Here is a 20322-nt window from a genome sequence, read left to right as displayed (position 1 = left end):
GGATCCGCCTCGGTCAAAGGTGAACTGATCGATTCATCTTTAATTATACGATGCTAGGGAACCGGCCGAGAGTAAAGATAAAAATAAAAGTGAGGCTGGATCTTTTCGCTTCCCCTTATCATCAAAGCTCGGGCCTTTCCATGAGTCGATGGTACGATTACCTCGTGGGATTATTCTGGGCTTATATCGTCCTCCGTCCCATGTCGCATCCAAACTTTGACGATGGGTGAGATTTACCAGACACTGTGCATGCAAAAGAGACATTTGCGATATTCAGTTTTGTGGTTGAAAATGGGTATTGGATGTTACCTAGCAGGGCAAAGACTCAGCCCAGCCCAGCCGCAGTGGTACTATTACCGCCTTGCGTGAGACTTTTGGAACAAATGAGCATGCAAATACGCATGTAGGCAGCAGCAGGCCTCACTTGAACAGCAGCTTTATGTCTCTCATTCTTGGCGGTATGTATTCTACGATATGTTATTTGATATGCCACGCTGGCCAAGCCAGACTTTACCACGTATAAGATGCATTAGGTGATGGGGCCTGATTGCGGGGAAGCAGGCATTCACAGACGCAAGGCAAAGGCAAGGCAGTGGAGAGAGGCTCCGCGGGCCTTGTTGAGTAAAGGATGGGATCTGACAGGGGGAGACACAAAAAAGAGGGGGGAGTGTGGATAAGCAATGGTACAGTGCAGCGATGTTGCTTGCATTAACAGGTTCAATCGAACTACCTATTTGAGCCGAAGCTATCTACAATTATGCGAACCATTTCCCCGCGCGCGCGGGGGAAGGATGATAAGATGCGCAGAGATGCCTCTAAGATACCCGAAGTACGCGTTAAAAAGGCCACATGGGGGAAAAGGACAAAGGGCGGGAACAGGTTTATGTCCACATCTGCTGACTGCGACTGCACCGCTGACGATGACTACCTCCAACGGGAACGGTAACTACGGACGGTGCGGTGCGAGCATATTGCCGCAATTATCATTATATTATGCGCAGCTGACGGCAGGCTGGCTGAGTTGATGGAAATGTGTTGTGTATGTTTCTCAGATAGGAACTCCTTGCGGCGCCGCAAGCGCTCTGGACCCTGGTCTTCAAAAGATGGATGGATGGATCAGACAGACGCATGTGCGAACAGTACATGATAGCATGTAGACTGTCCATCATATCGTGGAGACTGTGAGGCTCGGAAAGTAAATCACCTGCATCTTTTGACACACACAAGATAGAATCTGAGACAGTGGGCTAGGTAGCCGTTGATCAAACCCCATGATTTGACAAGAGCGCATGTGCCTCGATTTTTGATGCCTGGGGAAAAAACAAAAGTAACAGGATTTGGAAAAGGCGGGGAAAATACAAAATAAGATGGGGGTTGGGGTTGCTTTGCGGATGAGATGGTTCGTCACATGCTGAAACCCGCCAAGTTAAGATCGGTTTAGGTGAAGCTGGACAGACAATTAACTAGAGCTTCACGCCACAAGGAGTATTGTAGTGAAACGGTGAAAACAGCGGTGATGTTTTAATGAACAATACGAGAGTCAGAGAGCAAAAAGAGAGTTTGGACATGATTCAATATTGATTACTTCATCGTCAACCATGACATGATAGCTTTACTGTAATAAAGCCGAGGCTTTAAACTGTGCGGCTGTAAGTTGTTCTGTAAAGGGGAATCTGGGGTCAGCTTACAGGGGTTTGCCAAAATCAGCCTTTCCTTTCCGCCCGCGGGAACCATCCCTCTCTAGCCTCTTCCAATCCTGGATCCCTGGAGGAGCGTACCGAAAATCCCGGAGCCGCGCTTCTTTAAACGTAATCTTTAGGAACTCTGTCCGGAATGGTGGACCTGGATAGGCGAAAGGCCTGGAGTCAGGTCCATGATGTTAAACGAGCCTCGACTTCAGCCGTTGAAAGTATTGAATCTAATTAATAAAAGTTTATTCCTCCGAGACATACCTCACAAAAACTATCGACAAGAGCTGAAACTAGCACAGCACCATGGGAGTTGCCGAGAAGAAACAAACTTGCCAGGCTTGTCAAAGTTTTCTTCTCTTCTAGCTTGACTCATTCATTGCGCAAAAAAGGAAAAAGGAGACGTTTATCAGAATTTTCAGAAACAATTGGAGTTTATTCCGCCACTGAGCAACGATTTGAGTCAGTTTGTACTGTACAGTGCAATGATTTACCCCGTACTTTTTCTGAATGAATCGCTACACCCCCTTCTTGGTACAGTACCTAGCCTTGTCGTCTCGCGTCAGCCACGAGGGCACGGCGCCAGAACATGTCAAGAACACCTAGCAAGGCGGTGTCGATAGACATGATGTGCTGTAACTGTCGCTCACCGACTCTGCCAGCAACCATTTCTTATTGCTACTGTAACTCTGTCTGATTCATTTACAGTGAACAAATGACTCTCTTATCACTGGCAATCAGTTTAAATCACGCCCCCCGCAAAAATGCCAAGGGCCGAACTACAAATCCTTTGTTCCTCTTTCCCCCGCTCCGGCTTCGGCCCGGCTTTGTGTGGGTTGGCCGTCTGGCTCCCGTTATCCGGCCGGGTTGTGTAGAAAAATTCTTTCTTTGAACCACCACCACTCGGACCAGGGAGAGAATTTTTGTAAATGCTCCTCAGTTAATCGCACAGTGATGAGTGGAATTCTGGGGAAAGGAAGCGAGAGATGGGGCCTTTCGCTTTCGTTCCGTTGAACCTGCAGAACCGTTGGGAAGAGCTGAAGGACGGAATGTTCCTGTGCCTGTCTACCGAGATCTGCACAAGATGTCAACGGGCAGAAAATTTACTGTCAGTGGGTGTTGCAAGGCTTAGAACAAAGACGCTGCAAGGCGTCAAGTCTTGTCATTCATTTTTTCTTCGTCTTTGGCTGTTGATTGGTCCTGGGCATGCATGTCAGGGCAGAAAGGTTTCGCCTCTCAACGACGTCACAAAGGCATCAATGGTATTTCCATTGACTAAAACATGCTTCCTTTGATCCACTTCCTTTGTTTCCTTAATGCTCGTCATCACTACAAGGGAGACAAAGGAAAGAATTAAAAAGAAACTGTAGAAACAATAACCGGTTTTCCCATTGCGCGGCGGGATACTCCCGTTCCGGGATTAACGGTTTGTCTATCAAAACTTGCCCCTCCAATATGATGTCATGCTGCCCTGGATCAATCTCGCAATCGGTTCCGAGATCTTGGAATTTTGTGCAGAAGAGAAGAAGGGGGCGTGTGCAATGGTTCTGGACTTATCTTGCCTTACCTTACCTTACATTGCATTCAATTGTCTTTGCAATATTGATTGAAACCCAGCATTGCATCGTGATGGCTTGGCGGGCTTACACAACGACGTAATTGATGTCCATCATGGAGGCATTGCAATGTTGGAAAGGGTTCTTTGCTTACGTTGCCACAAAGGATGAGCCCATGTTCATTCAGGTTCGGGGTCCAGAAATTTCTCTCAGCTTTGCTGGAACATTGATCGTCTCTGCAGGTAATAAGATCAACAACGGTGAGAGTTAGCTGTAGGTGAGCTGAGTCTAGGGTACGTTGAGGTGATTAACCGTAGGGCGGCTTGACAAGGCTCTGTGTGGGCCTGATGCCTCAGGCCCACATCAGGCCAACAGTTAAGTCCAACATCACTGTAGCTTGTACCTTATGTAAGGTAACCCCGCGTAGCCCCGCGCACATGGAAAGTTTTCCCCATCGTGCAAGAGCTCCATCTTCCCTCATCGCAATTGAGCTGTTCTCTGCTGCGAAACCTTCTCGAATCTTGAAACATGCCGGTCACTGTGATTCTCGGCTCCCAATGGGGTAATTATAGCCCTGTCATCGCTGCAATGGGGCATGGATATGTACTAACGTGAATCTGCTTTCTAGGAGATGAGGGGGTTTGTCTGCCTCCATACGCAATATTGAACTTCTTCTGACGAGCGCCGACAGAAAGGAAAACTGACCGATATTCTTGCTACTGATGCGCAAATCTGCGCACGAGCCGCCGTGAGGACGATCCGATCCGCGTAGAAAATACATACTAAGACGAAGGTGTAGGGAGGTCACAATGCAGGTCATCAAATTGTGTAAGTCGAGCCGGACATGTGCAGGCGTATTAGAGTGGTTTTGCTCATCCTAGAACAGTACCCAGGGTGTGTCGTACAGGTATGCAGTCACATCGCATTGTCAGAGTTAGGGGAGAGAGTACTTACTCGCCTAGTTTCCACCTTCTTCCTTCTGGTCTCATCAACCCGAACTGGTAATTAATTCTATTCATTCCTCTGGAGTTGCAGTACTGATTCCTTACTTTAGCACGAACTTGATTGGTTCAGGTGTTGTTTTCCATGTGTGAGTGACAGCGAACCCCTGTCACTTCTATCGATCGGCAAATTGACTTCCTTTAGTCCATCATTCTTCAAGGAGCTCAAGGAACTTGATGACAAGGGTCTCCCCAACGTTTACGATCGCATTCTCGTCTCGGACCGAGTTCACATCAACCTGGACCTTCACCTTGCTGTCGATGGCCTTGAAGAGGTTGAGCTTGGAAGTAAGTAGCTAGTCCTCCAAGTACGCACCTCCAGCAGCTTCTAATGTCGCATTCTAGAGAACAAGATTGGAACCACCGGTCGTGGCATTGGCCCATGCTACAGCACAAAGGCTGCAGTAAGAACTCCACCGAAGCGACGACGAAGCGACGACGGAACAACGCTAAAATGTGCTTAATAGCGAAGTGGCATTCGATTAGCAGAGATCTTCAACGAGGAGGTGTTTGAGTCAAAACTTCGACGACTTGCATTAGGTTACGCCAAGAGATATGGGGACCTACTGAAGTAAGAGTCAGCTCAATGCATATTATGCCGCCCATTCTGATGCTATTGTCAATCCAGATATGACGTTGAGGACGAAATCGCCCGTTTCCGAGAATACCGCCCGAAGCTCGCCAAATACGCCATCGATGCCGTACCTTTCATGCAGTCTGCCCAAGAGAACAACACGAAGATCCTTGTGGAGGGTGCCAACGTAAGAGCCCTATTCTTTATCGAAGTACCGCGCTGATCTTTTCGGTGGAAGGCCCTGATGCTGGATCTCGACGTCGGATCATATCCGTATGTGTTCTCAACCTATGTCAACCAGATGACAGCCATTAACAGTGAACAAGATATGTGACAAGTTCTACCACATCCGTGGCAGGAATTATTGGCGGGTTGCACCTCAATCCTCGCAACCTCACTGAAGTGATCGGTGTGGTCAAAGCCTGTAAGCTCAACACACATTCAGCTGGCTGAAAGCAACATTGTTCCAACCAGTTTCAGTCGCTGGTGGCTTTTCCACCTATTTGTTTACCATACTAACAAGACATAGATACAACCCGAGTTGGCATGGGCGCCTTCAAGACTGAAGACCTCGAAGAGTTAGTTATTCAGCTTACCCAATGTGTTTAGTTGCTAACTATTATAACAGAGTTGGCACGAAACTCCAGGAAGTTGGCAGAGAATGGGTACTTTTCCCTTTCCTTTAAACTTATTATACCAGTGCTAACTGTGTCAAGGGAACATCCACTGGACGACGACGTCGTTGTGGTTGGTAAGTTTCTCAGATATTTGAGACTTGTAACAAGAAAGTCCCAGCTAACTCATATAGGCTCGGTACTTCAAATCGCTTATTGCAGTCCATTATTCTTCCAGTTTTGCTAACATAATCTTACAGACCTGGTTGTGCTTCGATATAGCATGGCCATCAATTATTACACAGCCCTCAACTTGACCAAGGTAACCACGAATCTCTAATTTTATTCGCGCTTTCAATCGGATAGTGGCTGACTCCCTGTACCTTTAGCTGGACGTGCTGGATGCATTCGAGACGATCAAGATCGCTGTGGCGTACAAGGATCCTGAAACTGGCGAGGTGAGTTAATATATGTCTCCTGTAGAGTTGCCAACAGATACTAACGAATTTTTTAGGAGTTGGCTTCGTACCCTGCGGGTCTTGATGCTCTCGACCGAGCTGAAGTTGTTTATCATGAGATGCCAGGTTGGAACACACCGACCACGAACGTGAAGACCTTCAGTGATCTTCCCAAGCAGGCACAAGACTATGTCGAGGTAAGAATTGCAGGATCACTATTCAGGGGTTATATTGACAACTTCGGCAGTTCATTGAAAACTTCATTGGAGTCAAGGTACGATTACGATTTACTTGTTTGACTATGTCAATATACTAACATTCATAGGTAAAATGGATTGGCACTGGCCCTGACCGCACAAGTATGATCAAGAAATAAGTCCGGCGGTGGACGCCATATCAGCGACGCGATGCGTGTCGCTAAGGCCAATTGTCAAGCGACGCTATACAGGAAGATGGACGGTACTCTATCCGTACAGTCGCGTAGATTCCCCAATGAGTAATTGGGCTCAATTATGGTGTAATAGATATAGTGCATATCAGTCCAAACAAGGGCTGTTCGTAAGTGTGCCATGTCGCTGATCTATCATGGGTCACTGGCATGTCTAACTGTCAACTTCACTTTTACTGCACACTGCTTTTTGACAAAATCGTTGTGTCTGCTTGCTATCTCTCGTTCCAACACTGGCTACGTGATCACCACTGGACGGAAATACCCAACGCGTCGTCTTGTGACGTAAATCTTTCACCACGCAATTCACTGTATAGGGTATGCACCGACCAAATGAAGAATAAACTTGAAGCGATGTGGCATGATGCTATGTCTCGCCTCATCTCAGCCTCATTGTAGATAGTACCTATGTACCGAATATCGAAAAAACGACGTCATAAGCGTTGATCGTTTTGAGTTGAGCTGAGTTGCAGAACGGCAGTCATTACCCCAGTCTCGCACTGGCTGATCCCTGTAAATTCACTAACAACTGCCACCCCGGACAACCTCACATCGGCTCCATCACGCAAGGCCTTGATTAACGACGCTCGCATGGCCAAGGAAGAAAAGATGCGATGGCAAATAATCCTGCGCGCGGCGACAGGTAGCAGCGAATACCGGCGACTACGACATCAAGAGGCCTTTCGGAAAAGGTAGAGCCTACCCGAGCAGAGGCGGAAGCTGGCAGAGGGAGACGCGAGACTAGCCCCCAACTTCAGACTGCCAACGGAAATACACAACAGGACGGATGTGGAGGTTCTGAGATTATGTCCTGTGTTGAGATCAGGCAGCCGATTGAGGTTATCGTCTCTCAGAGTCCAGGTCCAGTACCGTTATTGGACATCAGATTTAGGTACATGCCTGTGGCATGGCGCTTGTGAATACAACGACGAGCATATCGGCATGTTCATGCATTTCTGTCATCAGTCGTGACTTTACGGATCTCTTGTGAATTTTATTGCGGCGCAACACCAGGCTGATGTCACCCCTCAATCACAGACTCACCCGTACAAATCACCAAGCCAAGGCCAAACTCACCGAAACGTCTATCAGCAGAGGCAGATGGCTCGACAACAGCTCTATTCATTGAAGTTGCATGTTGTTTAGGTCATCCCAAGGTGGCATATCAACGCGACTCTTCAGACTTCTACAGTGTGCGTTTCCCGTGAACATTCAGAACATCCAACTGATCACACCACAGAGTATGCCTGATTGGACCCATCTGTAGAAACTACGAACCACTCTTCCTCGCATCCATACTCTGGACTGTATCTCATGTCCGCTTCCGACATCACATTGTACAACACTCCAAGATGACTCAGTGAATTACAGTGACTCGCATCTTGTACACCACGCGTGAAAATCCATTGGCACGGAGCTTTTGAAGCGATCCGTGTCGATGAAGCAACGGGGCAGAAGCGGTTTGTAACAGAGGCTAGAGTGAGTATCCGTGCAGTAATGGTATTGAAGCAGTCTAACAGGCTATAGGTTGCGGTCAGATACCTACGGATCGGTCACTTGCAGCCCCGTGCCGCGCTTGGATGTCCAGCGAAGATGGAAACATCACCAGAACAATCGATGATGCAGGGTTGTATAGCAAGACTTTACAAATCTCAGCATCGCCAGTATTTGCTCCGTTTACATCTCAAAACCTCAGTCAGTCGACAAATGCCAATATCACCACTCCCCGACTGGCAAAGACGCCGCGCTTTGAGAGTTGCCAGACGACTCCTCATCCACGCAAGAAACACCACGACCTCTTCTCAGATTGTCGGTGACGAGATACAAATGCTTGAACCCTCTTTGCTCGGAAGCTTGCTTCATGATGGATGCCCAAGCGTCAGGCAGAAAGAAACACTGTCAAGGTTTTCACCAACTTCCGCCGGATTCAATCCGGGGTGACTCCGACTGTGACACTCAACAGTCTGTTTTCTATCATGGACGTATCGGATCTGCTGATTCATCCGGGAATTGCGATGGCTCAGTGCTTGCTGCAGGTCAATCGACGCTGTGTGCCCTCGAACGGGATCTTTGCGATGGATGCCTGATGCAGTAGACACATACGGCTTCCAATCAAGCAGAACAAGACAACTCATCTTCCAGATGATGCAAAGGATGCTGCCCTTCTCGGAGCGAAAGAATGTCCGATTCGGGTATAAATCCCCCATCCTCCCCGACAAGTTCCATCGTTTCTCATCTCTTCTCATCTCTTCACATCATCTTATACTATTGATTCTTAGGACACATTCCCTCCTGCTTCGTATCTTTATACATCACACTACCAGATCAACAACTCTGGTATCCATGACACAGCTCCCCTTCTGAGAGCGAGTCTTCGTCATGGCTCATTGTGTCATTGCTTGTCATCAACCTGTGAACGTGGTGGCTCCGACCTTCTTACAAGTCTTCCATTGACAGCTAAGTTGAGTTCCTCCATCCAATCTTTTCCTTCTATCACTCGCTAATGGGACTTGACAGAGCCTTTCCTCTCCTTGGCGTATCTCCGATAACGCATCCGAAGTACCTCATTTACCGACACAACGAATCCCACAGCTGTGCGTCGTCGGACACATGGGCAATGAGACGATGAGATTGAGTACACTCCTGTTTACAGGGAACAAACCCAGAAGGTAAGGGCGTCTTACTCTTCCACAAGACACCTCTGACGCCGTCCAGAACATACATGTCCAGCACCCAAGCCTGGAGCAATGTCACAACTTTGCCCTTGCCAACCGCGGAAAAAGACATCATACCTGGCTTCATGATAGCCCTATCTTCGTCTCATCGACACTCGGTCGTGGAGTACATGGGTATATCTTCAAGACTATCGACAAACTGCAAAAGGGTCGGGATCTCTGAAGTAAGTGGCTTTTGAACAGTCTACAACAATATCGTCTTTGCACAGAGGATAATATATCCCAGGCGCCAGTGCGCGATATTTGGGCATGTCCCACAGCGGTGAATCGATGAACTTCACCAGACACTCTACCTTGCGTGACTGTTACCAACAACCACCTCTATAATCCAGCCAGATTATGACCGAACATCCACTCATCTACACATCCCAACATCCTCGTTTTACTCGTTCTCCTCAACCAATTATTTCTCCCATCACCATCATCAAGATGATTAATCATCTCCTGAGTCTCGTGGTCGTCAACACTACCAGCCGCTACCTCGAGAATCCAAGTGGATTGGCCTGACCAAGTATCTACAAGTACTTGCATTATCATTTTACTTCTTCATTTCAGCCGACCGGTCTCTTCACTTGTATGATCGTCGGTAACCGCCTACATACTCCAACTGGATTATCGTCCATCCCCAGTCTACCCCTTTACCTATTCTTACATACACGCTCTCTCATCATCGTCAGAGGTTACTCCTATTACCCAGCAGCATTCGCTGTAGCGTTCGGGTGGGGAAACAAGAGCCACAGACAACCCGTCTGCAGAAGGTTCCGACTTGCACCCTGAAGCTTGGTATGGCCATCATGTCTAGTTTGTGGAGCGGGCTTGGACGTACAATTACCCCCCAAGTGGCATCCCATGCAATGATGATCGACATTCTGAGCAGACTTGCAGTATGGCACCCTTGATCATGTTCGGAAGGGACAGGTACTCAACATTCATCGCATCGCCCAGGCCCAGAACAGAATGCCTCGACTATTGACTGTCGCCATTTCTGAGCACAGCCAGTGACCGGCTACCAACAAAGACAAACACAGACTGTAAGTCGCCGATTCATGCGATGTACGAACTGTAAGCACCTCATCATCAAAGAACCATCCCTCTTGCCCTTACATGGTCAATGTTTGTAGAGCCAGAGCTAACCTGCTTTCCTACAGCAGAACGAATTGTTTCCATTCAAGGCTACCACATCACGCGGGGACGGGGCCGTGTTATCTTCAAATTCGCCGACATCGATAGAGCAGCTGTCACTATTTCTGAAGAATATATTCGAGTCCACCCGTTATCTCTCGTTTTCACATTCCGGCACAAGACATGAAGCAGCCAAGAAGCTGCTATCCGAAGCAACGAGATGAGCATGATGAAGACCTCCATCTTCTTACCCACATTTAAGATGTTCTGGCGGAAACTCGAGTTCGAGTATGCGAGAAAGAATGAACATAGCCAAGGCATCAACGCCAAATTCGACGTTGCTGACGCTGAGAAACTTCTTGCGAGTGCGACCTCCCTTCTGCAATCTGTGCGCTTTCCGACAATGACTAGCAGACCAGTCATAACAAAGTATCGCAGAGTGCTACCTTATGAGCTGATACCTGGTATGGGGTACGAGCCACTCTACGCTGTCGCTCCCGCTACGCTTTCGCCTGTATGCACAGCCTCGACAAGCCACTGCACGCATGGGAGTTACAGCGCCTCCTATGGACCCTGAGTATGCACGGAAAAATGTCGTCTATCACAGAGACGTATTTCCCTCATCTCCTGGAGATCCTTCAACGTGATCCCTCAGCTTTGAAGTGGCGAAAACGGAATTGTAGGATGTACTATAAGGAGATGACTACGGACGGACTCAACGAGTGCGAGCTCCCTAACAATGAAACTGGTGTCGCCTACATGGCCTACATCCTCCCACATAGGAGGCATATCTTTGGCATTTCCTATGTGGCGAGACTCGGGCACCACAGCTTTGAAGAACATGTGTATGGCAAGAGTCAAAACAAGTGCCCGACATGTCGCCACCGTCACAAATTTCGAGCGCTTCCGATACGTGAGCAGAAGAGAGCCACACAGACAAGATGTACCACAAAGATGACCTCGCACTTGGCACGATTATCTCAGCCCCATACCACAGTCAGAAACGAGAAGACACTGTTTCGACCTATGACCATAACACAGGAGTCACAGCCTTGTTTACTCCAAGTATCGCAAAATGGTCATCATCGAGTGTTAGGCAGAGCATGTCGTCTGCTGAGCGTTCGGTCCCTATGGTGTCCGTCACCTCCATCAAGCAGGCACCCCACGAGGCAAAGGCGAACATGCCCACGCTACTGACGTTGCCTCTACCCAGGACACGAATGGTTCCAACAATGAAACTGTTTCTACCAGTACTGATTTAACCTTTGTACTATTTGGTGTGGATTTTGTCTTGCCGGCCCTCTTTGTCATTTCCGTCTATCTGACCAAGACTCCCGCGCTTCTGGTTCTTTCCGTCGACTTCAACCTCGGAATCTTCTTTGGCACCAAGTATTCACTTGGGGACAAGACCTTAAAGCTCGGCTTCGACTAAAGATACATCGTCAGGGCCCTCAGTGGGAGAGATCCGAAGAATCCACGAGTGCGTACCTAACTAATTGATTTGCTTTTATTCACATTTGACTATTGTACTGACCTTCTGCCTTTACAGACTTCCATTGTAACAAACATACCCGCCATCACGTCCATGTGTCCATGTGGCCCTTGTCTGATGCGTTAAAGGGCCTTGGTCATTTTCGCCCCTCAATCGTGTTGCCGTCAATAGATGGTCAAGATCGACACCTTCGGGTATGTATGTCAGATTATGCCCTGGAAGTACCACTTCTAACGAATATCAGGGCCAGATACCGTCGATCTGCCTTCTTGGGGAGCTCTGGGCCCTAAAGACCTATGTCAATACAAGGCCGTAGTACTCCTATGGCGCTGCCGAGTTTACTCGACTCACTTACTCGCTCTGAACCGTCGAATGGCCTTTCGCAGTTGCAGCATTATGGGGCCTGCAGAAAGCTCGAAACACACTCTTTATAACAACGTTATCGATGGGTTTCAAAACCCACCAGGGAGATGCCTGCCCTAGCGTTTTCAACCTTCGAATACAACTACCGATTGATGTATCAGCTCTTCTCGACCGACCCTGACCTATCTCGCATCTGATCGCCTGATATCTTTCAGCCGTCCTTTCACAGCGTCTTTTCTCTCTCGACTTCAGGCCACCGCCGATCGATTTTCTTATCCTCCTTCTTTCAAGAAAATCTATTCATAGATCGTAACGCGACTACTCGAATCCCGGTCAATCCTAGGTCTACTGTTGCCGAAATACAACCATTCTTCGCCCAAGTCTGGGAGAAGAAGGCTTGGGTCCATGGGCCTGATGTTTTACCCAAGAATTATCTCCTAGAAAGGCTCAGGTCATTCGGACGAATGGGAGTCGTTTCTGCTTGATACTCGTCAGCGAGCTACCGTACAGGAGTTCCTCAAGGACAAGCACTATGGGAAGGCACCGTGAATCGGGTTCTCGACATGCCCGTTACGAGCCACGGGTGCCGTACAGGACAGAATTGAGATCCGACCATACTACTGCCCTTGTCCTACAGAAGGGCTACTGATGAGCTTGAAGGGTACCACCCAGCAAGCCCCATGGCGTATCCATTCGCGACATTTCCTTTACGACCTTGGGCTGTAGTTCCATACAACCTGGATTCAAATGTATGACAGAGATGTCGTCCTTCTATACCTTTACCAATAGAGATACTCAATTGGTAAAATTGGTGAAGCAAAAGTTATCCTTCATCAACACGCCGCAGCAGATGGCAAACACCTCGAGCGACAGGCCCAACGTGATCCAGGATAACAAGGTCACCTTCGACATCGGGAACCGGCGAGTTGATGGAAACTTCGTGGAGTACCCGTCCAGTAACAAGTGGGTGTATGACATCTACTTCCAGTTCTGGATTGCCGATGAGGCGCACATCGCTAAGAAGTACAGGGGCTCTTTGCGTTATGCCGCATAGAAGACCGAGCAGACCAAATTCTCTACCAAAACCACTGAGCCTGAGTATCCCACTGAGCCTGAGTATCCTCCTGAGCCTGAGTATCATCACCCTGAGCAGATTCGTAACCACATGGCATCTCCTCGCCAGAGTCCTACTATCTTCACCATGTCGATTCCTCAAAAACGCGGGCTGGTCTCGATCAGAACACTAGATAATGTTTCTTACACAACGGCTACTATCTCCCTAGATACCCTCCGCGCAAGTGGTCCCAGCAGCGAACTGGACCCTTTCGGATCAAGTATATGGTCAATCCACCGACCTTGTGGGCTAGATGATGCTACTCCTAGGCGATGGCATTTTCACGTTGACTGATCACTTCAGTTCCATTCTACGATGAATCAGTGTCAAAACTCGAAGTTCAGACTTAGAAGGGATAGCTATTTCGTCGTCTCTTCCAGGAACTGATTGCCGCCCCAAGCGGGTGATCACATTGCCTCCGAAGTACGCAAATTTATCCATTTACTTCAACCCGAAGAATATAGGATCTTTGCGCCGACACACTATGAATTACAGAAGGCATAGTCAGACTGAAAGTCTATTGCAGCAAAAGGAACTCTTCTCCAAGGCCCTGCACTCCATATGCATAGGTTCAATCAACGGGAAGCCAAGCGTTGGCACAACGGGTCCTTCCTCAACAGACCTCGTCGCCATGTCCTCGCGCCAATCAAGTGTTGCTCAAGATATCACTCTTTTAGCTTGATACGACAATGTCGAAGGACACGTAAGCCTCTCGGAGATTGGGGCTCCTGGCATCTCGTTGCACATGGCATCTTCCTCCCTCGCAAAATTCTCTATTCCTGAGAATACAGAGCCACCTGGAGATTGGGCCTGTTGAATCCTTGTCACAATGTGGTCACATTCGAGGATCTAACCTATGACACTATCGTCTCGAAATCCCCAGAAGCCAAGATCCAAGCTGGTCTTGGACGACGAGGACGAGGACTAGTCGAGGCGGTGGAGCGGAATTGGTAGTCGCCCCCAGGCAACATACAACTAACTCCATTTGCCTTGACGACAAACCATCTCTTGATCACGATCTGTGCTGTCGATGGGTGATCTACGACAGGGCTAAGTATGGTACGCACTCATACATGAACTCCTCGGAAAGGCACTCCGTGAAGAGTACCCGAACGGGGGAAAGACAAAAGGAAAAGGCAAGCAATCCGACAATGTCGTCTTACGCCGAGACCACACTCAACCCCCGTTGTAAAGGCAGCCATTCATCCTAGCCACGCTGCATCGGGCGTAATCATTCTGGGAGATGACATTTGCGATATGCCCCCCCGAAGCAGATCACCACACGAATCACCACGGATGAACTGATGAAATCTTTGGGTGTGACAAGTCCACCAATGTGTGCCTTCGTTCCTGTCTCAGAAAAGGTTAACCCACAAGACAAGCTCTTGGCGGCATGCACGTTTTCTGCCGGTCGTCTTTTCCCTGCACTTGCTCCCGGCGAGAACATCTTCTTCTATGCGGAGTTCTAGCAGAATGCCGAAGGGGATAGCGCGAGTCAGACTTGCAAGTGAAATTCATGAAAAAGCTGCGACTTGCAGAGAGACAACATGGGGATGAGTGACCTCGACCAACGTCAAACTTGTTGCCTAAGATCGGCGTTACCTGTATTGTCTCAAATCCCATCTTTGTTTCAACTGGATTACCGAACGCACAAGGTTACTTTGATTCTTACCTGCTGCAAACCTATCCCCATCGGAGCAGGTAACGTTGTCCTGCAGGAGCTAGTCGATAGGGTCTGATCCAACAATATGTTGACTGCCGATTTTACTCAGAAGGAAGTCTACAAAGAAGACACACTCCACAAGTTGATCAAATGCTCAGCCTGCACTCTGCTTCGGCTCATTGAAGGCGACATCAGATATTGCCCGCACCGAGAGACAAACCTGCATCCTCTGCAAACAGGGTGATGAATCGGGCGTTGCCAATAAAATAGATGAATAAGAAGTTGTGGCCGCTTCCGACAATTTCTATTCGGTTACATCAAGATCATTGTCGGATGTTCCTCAGGAAGGATTACAAGAGCTGGGAGACTTTATCACCCGCGACGAGCCTACTCTACTCTTGGATATCTTCACGATATGTGCTAGACTGATACCTTCAAGAACGTATGAAAACCATCAAGACTACGCCAAGGAACTTGCACCTATTGGATCCCATGTCTCTGAAAACTGCGCCGCAGGCAATCGGGGCTTGTTGGTGATCCAATGAACGCAGAACATGGCCGCCGAAGCAATCGCCCATCGAAACTACGGCATGGGAGTTTCTATTCGAGATTCAATGACAAATGCCAGCTTGGAACTGTTCAACCTAGGGTTCCCTTACTTTATGCGGCCTAGTTTCTTCCCTCTATCCAAGGGGTTAATTTCACCATTACAATAACCGATGCCGCGTAGCACGTTGCTGGTTTTATGGATGATATGACCCAACCATCCGGCACAAAGGAGGTCGTCTCCAACCAGTAGGATGAACTTTCTCCTTCCCTTCCCACGACATCCAACAAACGAACGACTCTTTTTCTGTATTGTGATCCGACTATTTATCTCGATCAGAGATTACTTTGAGCTGACGACACGATGCACTTGTGCTATGGATTTTACCAACGACAAGCAACCGAGTTGACACTCTGAGAAACTGTCTCAGTAAGCCCAGAAACCATGAGCTTGGTCGAGCCGTCCGTGTGCTCCCCTTTCCACGAGCTACCCAGACGGTACCATTTATATCCTTGAATGTATAAGTTGGAACAGGCTGCTGTACCAAACGAGCTAGGTAACATTGAACGACCCAAGTTCACATCTATTGAGGGGCTCGGCATAAGCTTGATTATGGCTGCCTTGCCTGGTACCGCGTGTTTCGTTTCTCCTGGTTTGAAGTACTTCCCCCAAGAAAGTTTCTCAGGGGATTGAGGGTGAAGAGACTGTTCAAGGTATTGAACTCGTCATTGCCGAGGTTTCATCGCCTTCCCGGGAAAACAGATCGAAGACAGTCGTCATAAGTACGCCCAAAGAAGCCCCGGAGTTCTTGTCCAATCCAGAAAAGGAGTACGAAAACATGACACACGACGAGATCGAGTTTCTTCGGGATCTTAAAGATGAAAAGGACGTATATTTTACGGATAGTCTAAGAACTGTACTCTAAAGGAGCATGAAGTGACCAACTCATTTCGTCCCTTATACTTCTAACGGCGGAGTTTTGCAACACCTTGAGGCCAGTAACGACAAATTACCAACCACGAACCATTGTGGCCTCCTGTGGACACTCACCCACCTAACCCAACCCCAACCGAACCCGTGAGTATTCTTCGGATGAATGTCAGGTTCTTCCTTGTCACGTCTATCGGCATGGTGTATGCGTCCGGCCTTAGAAAGAACGGTATGAAGGTTTCGGTAGTGTACACTGGCCGACGGCTTAACAAGTCTCATTTCGGTATTCCACCCCCACCTCAAGCGTGAGCCTCTAGTCCACGTATTCCGCCAGGATGGTATTCTACTGGCTACCAGCGTGTCGACGAAAGGAGGGTCCGGCGATCCTCGACAACGGGCCGAATGACTCTGTCAACCACATCTTCAAGCAATTAGAAGACGCATACATCGCTGGCTTCCAACCCCGACTTTGCATTTTAGCAGCAGGCAGCGAAAGACCGCCGTGTGAAGGAGGACCATCCGCCCATCACGAGAGGCTTGGATTTCTCCTTCGCGATAACAGGCATGGCCCGTCAATATTGGAATTCCAGCATCGCATCGAGCTCAACATCAGTTGTCATCATTCACCGGTGCCATGCTAGAGTTTCTTCTCGCGTGATCCTTTCAAGGGTATCAACAGTTCCCTTGGAGTTGCAGTACCACGTTGACGCGATTGGATACGCCCGCTCTTTCTTGTACAGCAGTTTCCTCATCAGAATCACTTTTTCTGCGGGCCTGGAGGATGGGGAAACAAGCTTGCACTACTCTGACAGTGCATCCTTCAAGGGGTAAAATGCCGTGCCATCCCTCGTCTCACTCCAAAGGATTGAGAAGATAGGAAGCAAACCAACTAGGACATAATCAAATGGCCTGAATCAACAACCTGGTAGCGCAGAAGGTGCATTGACCTAGTACGTCTGCAATTGGGCGGTCGTGCAAGATACCTACAGTTCATTCAACTAGAAGATAGCCGTGCAACTCACCAGCCATGGCATCGAGAACAATGGGCTTCCTGGACGATGCCTTCAGCTCATGTGTTGCCCTGCCGGGAACGTTTAGTACTTGCTAAAGAGAATTGGTATTCGATGTATTTCTACGTCTTCTATTCACTTATCAATATATCCACGCGTCGGATCCTCACTTTCGAATTCTCAGATATCTTTGAGTCGATAAACACTTGGTCGACCATCGATGAACGAGCTGGAAAGGTCGTCCGGATTGTCAACACCTCCCGTGGGGGTGGCAACAATGACCGCTTCGCCGTCCATACCTTCGGTGGAGGTGCTATGGGGGCTACCAACGTCGCGGACGACCTGACTGATGTTACTAATATAACTAGGTCAGGTGCTCGATGCCATACCGTAGGGTATGAAGTATACCCCGTACGTAGCGACCATCGAGCTTTCATGCAGGCCACAACCACAAGGAGGAGGGTAACATCCTGCTGAAAATCACCATTGGAACCTATCGCATCGCACTCTACTTTGGACAAACTGTTGAGTTTCACCGCCGATTGATTCAACATCAGCAACGTGCCCAGACCAAGAACTCAGCTCATTACCGTCTGGCTAGGAAAGCCGGTATAATGATTATGGTACCTATTATTCTCAGTCCCGGTGGCAATATTCCTGATCACTTCTTGGATATTGCGGAATTCTCTATGGTGTGTTTGTTCTGACCCTGGTTCTCTGTTGGAGCGATAGACTTCTTCTGAATGCTCTGATCAACAGGCGTAACTCCACAATAATACGAAAGCCTGAAGCTAGAGTCGAATGCCTGCCTATTACACTCGAGAGGAGTCTTCATATCTCATTCATCCTCCCCGGGAAGTCAACATTACTCCCCATATCCCCGATGCGGCTTAGAATGTCACAGACTTTTACACGCCGTGGCCCAGCAGTCACTGGCACACATGCCCTGGATATACACGAGATGGCCATCGAGCTTATCAGTCTCCAAAGCTTAGAGCGTCAGCATTTGGAGCTTAGCGCAGACAAGTCGAACACAAGTCGATTTGAACTTCCTGGAATGTTAGACCAAAGGTTTGTGGAGCTTGTCGAAACCCTGAACGAGCTCCATGACATCCAGGACTTGAATCTGTCCTTGGCGAAGCTGGAGGCCACTGTGACCGATACCATTCGGAACGTCGACGCCCATCCTAAGCACGAGATACATATTATCGGCTCCGACAACGGGGATACAACCGAATTGTACGCGGGCCGAAAGTTGACGTTATGGCTTAACGACAGACACCTCGCAAAATGTTGGACGTCACTGGCAAATCGACGGGGTATCGTCGACATATGCACCTGGATTTAGGAGGGCGAAACGTAGCGAGCGCTTCCTCAATCCCAAGAATCATCCACTCCACATGCACGCTATCATGGCACAGGGGGTCTGGTCCCAAGATGTGTTCGACCAGCTGGTGGAACCAATCGATACACCTGAAGACGGTTGCGATGGGTCGGCGTTCAATACAGCATACTTGGGCCGACACCGACTTTCTATCAACGAGGGGAAAAAAGTTTTCTGAATATGAGAAAAAGGACAATATTCCACGAAACATTGTTTTTCTCACTTGGGACGCAACGCTAGAGTTCAATGTACTCGACTGTCTTGGCCTTGGCTCGCCTATCAAAGTGAGGATGATGAGCCACAACACAAAGATGGCATGAGAGAAATCAACGAGATAATGTCTACGGTGATGGGCAAGGACTATTCGAGGCTCTCAGTGAAGATGAAAAGAATGTAATCGGTGTACCAAACACCAAGACGACAAAAACATGATGCAGATGGCACCATTGACCAGAATCAAGAGACTACCAGTCGTGCTCACTACGACTACATGTCTGGTAAAGGAGGCGAGGACGAGACACATTGTTTTTTTCTTTGAAACATCTGTAACATCGTCGCTGGAGGTTTCACCCACTACAGGCACACATTTGTGTCCAATGACATGGGCACAGGGGAAACGAAGACGTACTTTATAACTATGGACCTCATACAACGAAAGAGGTTGAAAGAGTATCAGCAGGACATGGAGGAACGCGGCGAGTCGGAATTGCAACAAACGATCGACTCATCCATTACAAGGTTTGCTCCTTGTGCCACTTACCTGGATTGAAGATGAGACGCGATGGTCAAGCGACCCAGCCAAATTTCGCGAACCCCAACAGCTTCTATACCAATCGGGCGGTTGGCAATGCTGTTGATTTGGTCGTTGAAATGGTCGACCTGAATGATGAACTCGCCAACATTTTGCAGATGTATGGACAACGGTCAGACGAGGAGATCCTCAACGTTAGCCTGGCTTCTCATAAGTGATACGCCAATGACAACGACTCGCCAGATGACTTGCGCGTCGGAGCCATGAAACCCAGTGCCTACTCGGAAGTTTGACTTCAGTCACGTTTATGGAAGGCTAATCGCAGTACAAAGCCGATCCAGCTGCGTATCCCCGCCGCAGGGACCAAATGAATCGGCGACCATTTCAAGAACTGGGAGAGTATCCGTCAGTGCCATCAATAGTCGTGATTGTAAACATGATCTACTGATGAGCATCAAATGAAGGCCCCAGAAGAGGCCGTCACAGCTTGGATATCATCATCCTAATGATGACCGACCAGAGCTATTGAAGGATCCGACCGCGGACCTACAGAAGGGACTTACATAGTTCTGCAGCGCGCTGTAGACTAGTAGGGTCGTCTGTCTTCGAAGCTGATGTGTGAAGTGCGAAGGTACCCAGCTTTAAGAGCCTACTATAGAACATGGCCTTTACAAGTTCATTCTATCCCAAGCGTTCACTGGAATCAACTGGCGATCATTACCTATAACACGAGTCAAAAGTTCCCAGCCCAGGCCGCAAGAAGTGAACGGTGGTGGGAAGAATTCGAGCCAAAACGGTGTTGGTAAACAGCCCGCGAAGAATCGCGAGTTCGTGCGCCCATCAACAGCTGCGATCAGTAGTCAAACAACAGG

At 48.5% G+C, this 20322-nt stretch overlaps 3 protein-coding genes across 3 annotated transcripts; all 3 read left to right on the top strand.

Moving 5' to 3' along the window:
- Window positions 1-3772: 3772 nt before the first annotated feature.
- On the top strand, window positions 3773-6267 carry FSST1_006340 (adenylosuccinate synthase ADE12; the record flags this gene model as incomplete). Its single annotated transcript, XM_083232699.1, has 21 exons — window positions 3773-3847; window positions 3936-3992; window positions 4044-4072; window positions 4131-4151; window positions 4207-4245; window positions 4299-4334; window positions 4391-4533; window positions 4591-4649; window positions 4713-4816; window positions 4874-5006; window positions 5058-5092; window positions 5146-5243; window positions 5294-5298; window positions 5349-5397; window positions 5448-5484; window positions 5536-5570; window positions 5694-5755; window positions 5823-5891; window positions 5948-6088; window positions 6139-6165; window positions 6217-6267. 21 exons carry the CDS (start codon window positions 3773-3775, stop codon window positions 6265-6267), a joined length of 1305 nt encoding a protein of 434 aa, XP_083089770.1.
- Window positions 6268-10599: 4332 nt separating this feature from the next.
- FSST1_006339 (uncharacterized protein) lies at window positions 10600-11458 on the top strand (the record flags this gene model as incomplete). Its single annotated transcript, XM_083232698.1, has 3 exons — window positions 10600-10729; window positions 10804-11052; window positions 11118-11458. The coding sequence occupies 3 exons, from the start codon at window positions 10600-10602 to the stop codon at window positions 11456-11458; spliced, it is 720 nt and encodes a 239-aa protein (XP_083089769.1).
- Window positions 11459-17429: 5971 nt separating this feature from the next.
- On the top strand, window positions 17430-18663 carry FSST1_006338 (uncharacterized protein; the record flags this gene model as incomplete). The annotated part of the gene is made up of 3 exons (XM_083232697.1): window positions 17430-17666; window positions 17735-18007; window positions 18220-18663. 3 exons carry the CDS (start codon window positions 17430-17432, stop codon window positions 18661-18663), a joined length of 954 nt encoding a protein of 317 aa, XP_083089768.1.
- Window positions 18664-20322: the final 1659 nt, after the last annotated feature.

Source organism: Fusarium sambucinum, chromosome I (genome assembly GCF_050947815.1).
Source record: "Fusarium sambucinum isolate potato_lamoka chromosome I, whole genome shotgun sequence".
NCBI lineage: Eukaryota > Fungi > Ascomycota > Sordariomycetes > Hypocreales > Nectriaceae > Fusarium > Fusarium sambucinum.
The sequence above is the reverse complement of the archived record's forward strand: the minus strand, read 5'-3'. Positions and strand labels throughout refer to the sequence as shown.